The sequence below is a fragment of the Gastrolobium bilobum genome, unplaced genomic scaffold (genome assembly GCF_033153095.1).
Source record: "Gastrolobium bilobum isolate Gb01-03AN ecotype WA unplaced genomic scaffold, APGP_CSIRO_Gbil_v1 utg32013, whole genome shotgun sequence".
Lineage (NCBI taxonomy): Eukaryota > Viridiplantae > Streptophyta > Magnoliopsida > Fabales > Fabaceae > Gastrolobium > Gastrolobium bilobum.
The window spans coordinates 63,432-66,112 of NW_026896584.1; the positions used below are offsets into that span (position 1 = coordinate 63,432).

A 2,681-nucleotide genomic window follows, 5' to 3' on the forward strand; every position below is an offset into this window, starting at 1 on the left:
TGTAAACGACCTAAACTAAAACTACACACATCATAAATATATAAGGAATTTTTAAAAAGTAACACAATACCACGGAACCACATTGCTTCATACGGATTTCCAAAAACAATAGTGAAATTTAGCATTTTTCTTTCTCATAAAGGATTTAAACCCTTTATCGCTATCACCAATTAGGCCTAATATGTTCATTCGAATTTAACAAACTTATCACCTTAATATTAATTAATTTAGCATACACACACAACTATGGTCATAATGTGTACACAACAATTTTTCGATTAATTAATAAGTCACACGCACCCCTTGGTACCTCAGAATTTCACCAATAAGTTCACCTTTCCCTGAACCCACGTACCTTCCACGAATCTGACCATCTCTAATGAATAGAAACGTGGGAACCTGCACCACTTCCATGTCCTTCAAGAACTGCATACAACTATCATTCTCATCACCGTTCATCCGCGCAAACACAACCGAATCAGACATTTGCCTCGACAGCTTAATAACCGTTGGATAAACCTTAACGCAGGGCCCACAATGTTTCAACCCAACATCAAGCACAATAAGTTTGTGGTCAACCTTATGGTCCGCAATAAGGTTCTCCACATCCTCCCTACTATGCAGTTGCACGACACCAGAATGGTTATCACCGTAGTATAACACATCCCCAACAAGCTGATCAGGACCAATACCTTCCTCTTCGTGAATCTTCTCCATGCTCTTGTAAAAACTAAAATGAGGAACTTTTTCAACTTTCTCTCTCTTGAAAAGTTCTCTTGTCTTTTCTGATTCATCACCCATTACTAGAAGGAACTCAACATCGCTGCAGCTTCGGCTAAGGTCCACCATAAAAGGGTATATTTTGCTGCTCTCAAAACTGGTTCTTTCGGCGTATTCTACAACAACGAGTTTGTCTTTGGCTGTTTGAAGCGCTTCGTCGAACTCTTGTATGCTATGGACACGCTGAACCCTTTCATTGCTTTCTGTTTCCTTGGCACCTGAAGCTGCTGTGGCTTTTGTAATTAAACGTATGTGATGAGAAGCTGTGACTCTTATTGGTGGGGAATGAGTTTTAGTAATCAAAGGTAAAGAAGAATGAAGAGGTAGGAGGTTAGGGAGGGTGGAAAGAGAGATAGGGAATTTGAATATGAAATTGTTGGTGATTGAAGCCATGAATCTGATTGGGTCAGTAGTGATGGCAGAGGTAGTGGTTGGATAACACAGATTACGAATGAGGAAGAAGGAAGAAGGAGAATGATGAAAAATCATATCCCCTCGCTTCTCATGTGGTGCATATTCTTCACACGTGTCTTTTTCTTTTAAGAATTATTATTATTATTATTTTTGAAAATATTTCTTTTAAGAATTCTAATTCTATGTACATTAATTACATATCTTATCCATAAGATTTGTTTACAAATTTTTTTTTTATAAATTTTTATAAATTATATTATATATTTCGAGAAATACATAATGTAATTTAATCTCGCTTATTAGAGAGAAAAAAAATTATTTCTACCGATTTTAGTTGTCTTTGAAATGAGTGGGTCCAAATACTTTACAAATTTTAATTTTTTGAGTTAGGCGTAAATTAGTTCGTTACAGGTAAAATGATAATCTAATTTTGATTTTTCCTCCATCTATTCAACTTATAGACATAATTTTTGATTATGCTAAATTACATATCTTAAAGCATCTATGTGTATACCCAAAACAATAAAATAATAATAGCACAGGTATAAATGTTCGGAATTTAAGTGTGATCGATAAAATTCACAAAGATAAAGCGTCAAATCCCTTAATAAATAAATAAAATAAAGATTCTCCAACACAGATCTAACCCAAAAAACCCTCAGCATCTTTCATCTTTATTTTATTTTTTGGATAACCTTTCATTCCCTTTCTCGTCTTCTCGTTCATAGAAATCAATGGCTTCCAAATTTTTTCAGACAGGAAAAAAAATTCCAACGCCTAGTTTTTGCAAAGTTAATTAAGTGGCTAGAATTAAAAATAATAATTTATTTTTGCATTGATTTTCTAACGTGGTTTATTTCTGTACACTTCTATTGATATTTTTTTAGCTCACCTCCATAGGAGATAGATCTTTGTGACTACAGGTCGAATTTTTCTCCTTTCGAAAAAAGAAAATGCTATTTTCTGCATCATTTCCTACTTAGTATGAAAAAACACTTAAAAAGGGAGGGATTGAAAAGAGAAAAAAGGGATATATTTTACTTTTGCTTGTCTATCGATTATTAGAATATTTTATTATTATGTTGGTTTTGCTTGGGCAAATACCATTCCCAGTAATTCTTAGATACATTTCTTTTTAGTCGAAAGAGTAATTCTTAAATATATAAAGAGTATCGTAGCTATTCAAATTATCATATATGTGCAAGATTGTGTAAATTTCCTTAAGAACATATTTATTTTTCAAAATTTTATTTTAAATAATTATTTGCATCATGTATTTAAGAAACTTGTTCGGATCGACATATTAGGCCTAAATACTAGGCCCAATTACATGACTCAAATGTCAACGGCATAGAGTTTTTTCAGCATTACTGTAGTATCAATATCATTTCTAAAAAAAATAAAATATCTGAATTTGAAGGAAAATATATAAAAAGATATGGATTCAATTAGAACCAAATTTTTTTAATTTGTGTAAAAAGGGAATA

General features: G+C 32.5%; 1 protein-coding gene across 1 annotated transcript; it reads right to left on the bottom strand.

Moving 5' to 3' along the window:
- LOC133300761 (thioredoxin-like protein CDSP32, chloroplastic) lies at positions 1-1,245 on the bottom strand. Its single transcript, XM_061500349.1, has one exon. The coding sequence runs from the start codon at positions 1,171-1,173 to the stop codon at positions 283-285; it is 891 nt and encodes a 296-aa protein (XP_061356333.1). The 5' UTR covers positions 1,174-1,245; the 3' UTR covers positions 1-282.
- Between the last annotated feature and the right edge of the window lie 1,436 nt (positions 1,246-2,681).

Excerpts from the sequence above, each read along its gene's own strand:
- LOC133300761 (XM_061500349.1), bottom strand. The coding sequence starts at position 1,173 with ATGGCTTCAATCACCAACAATTTCATATTCAAATTCCCTATCTCTCTT.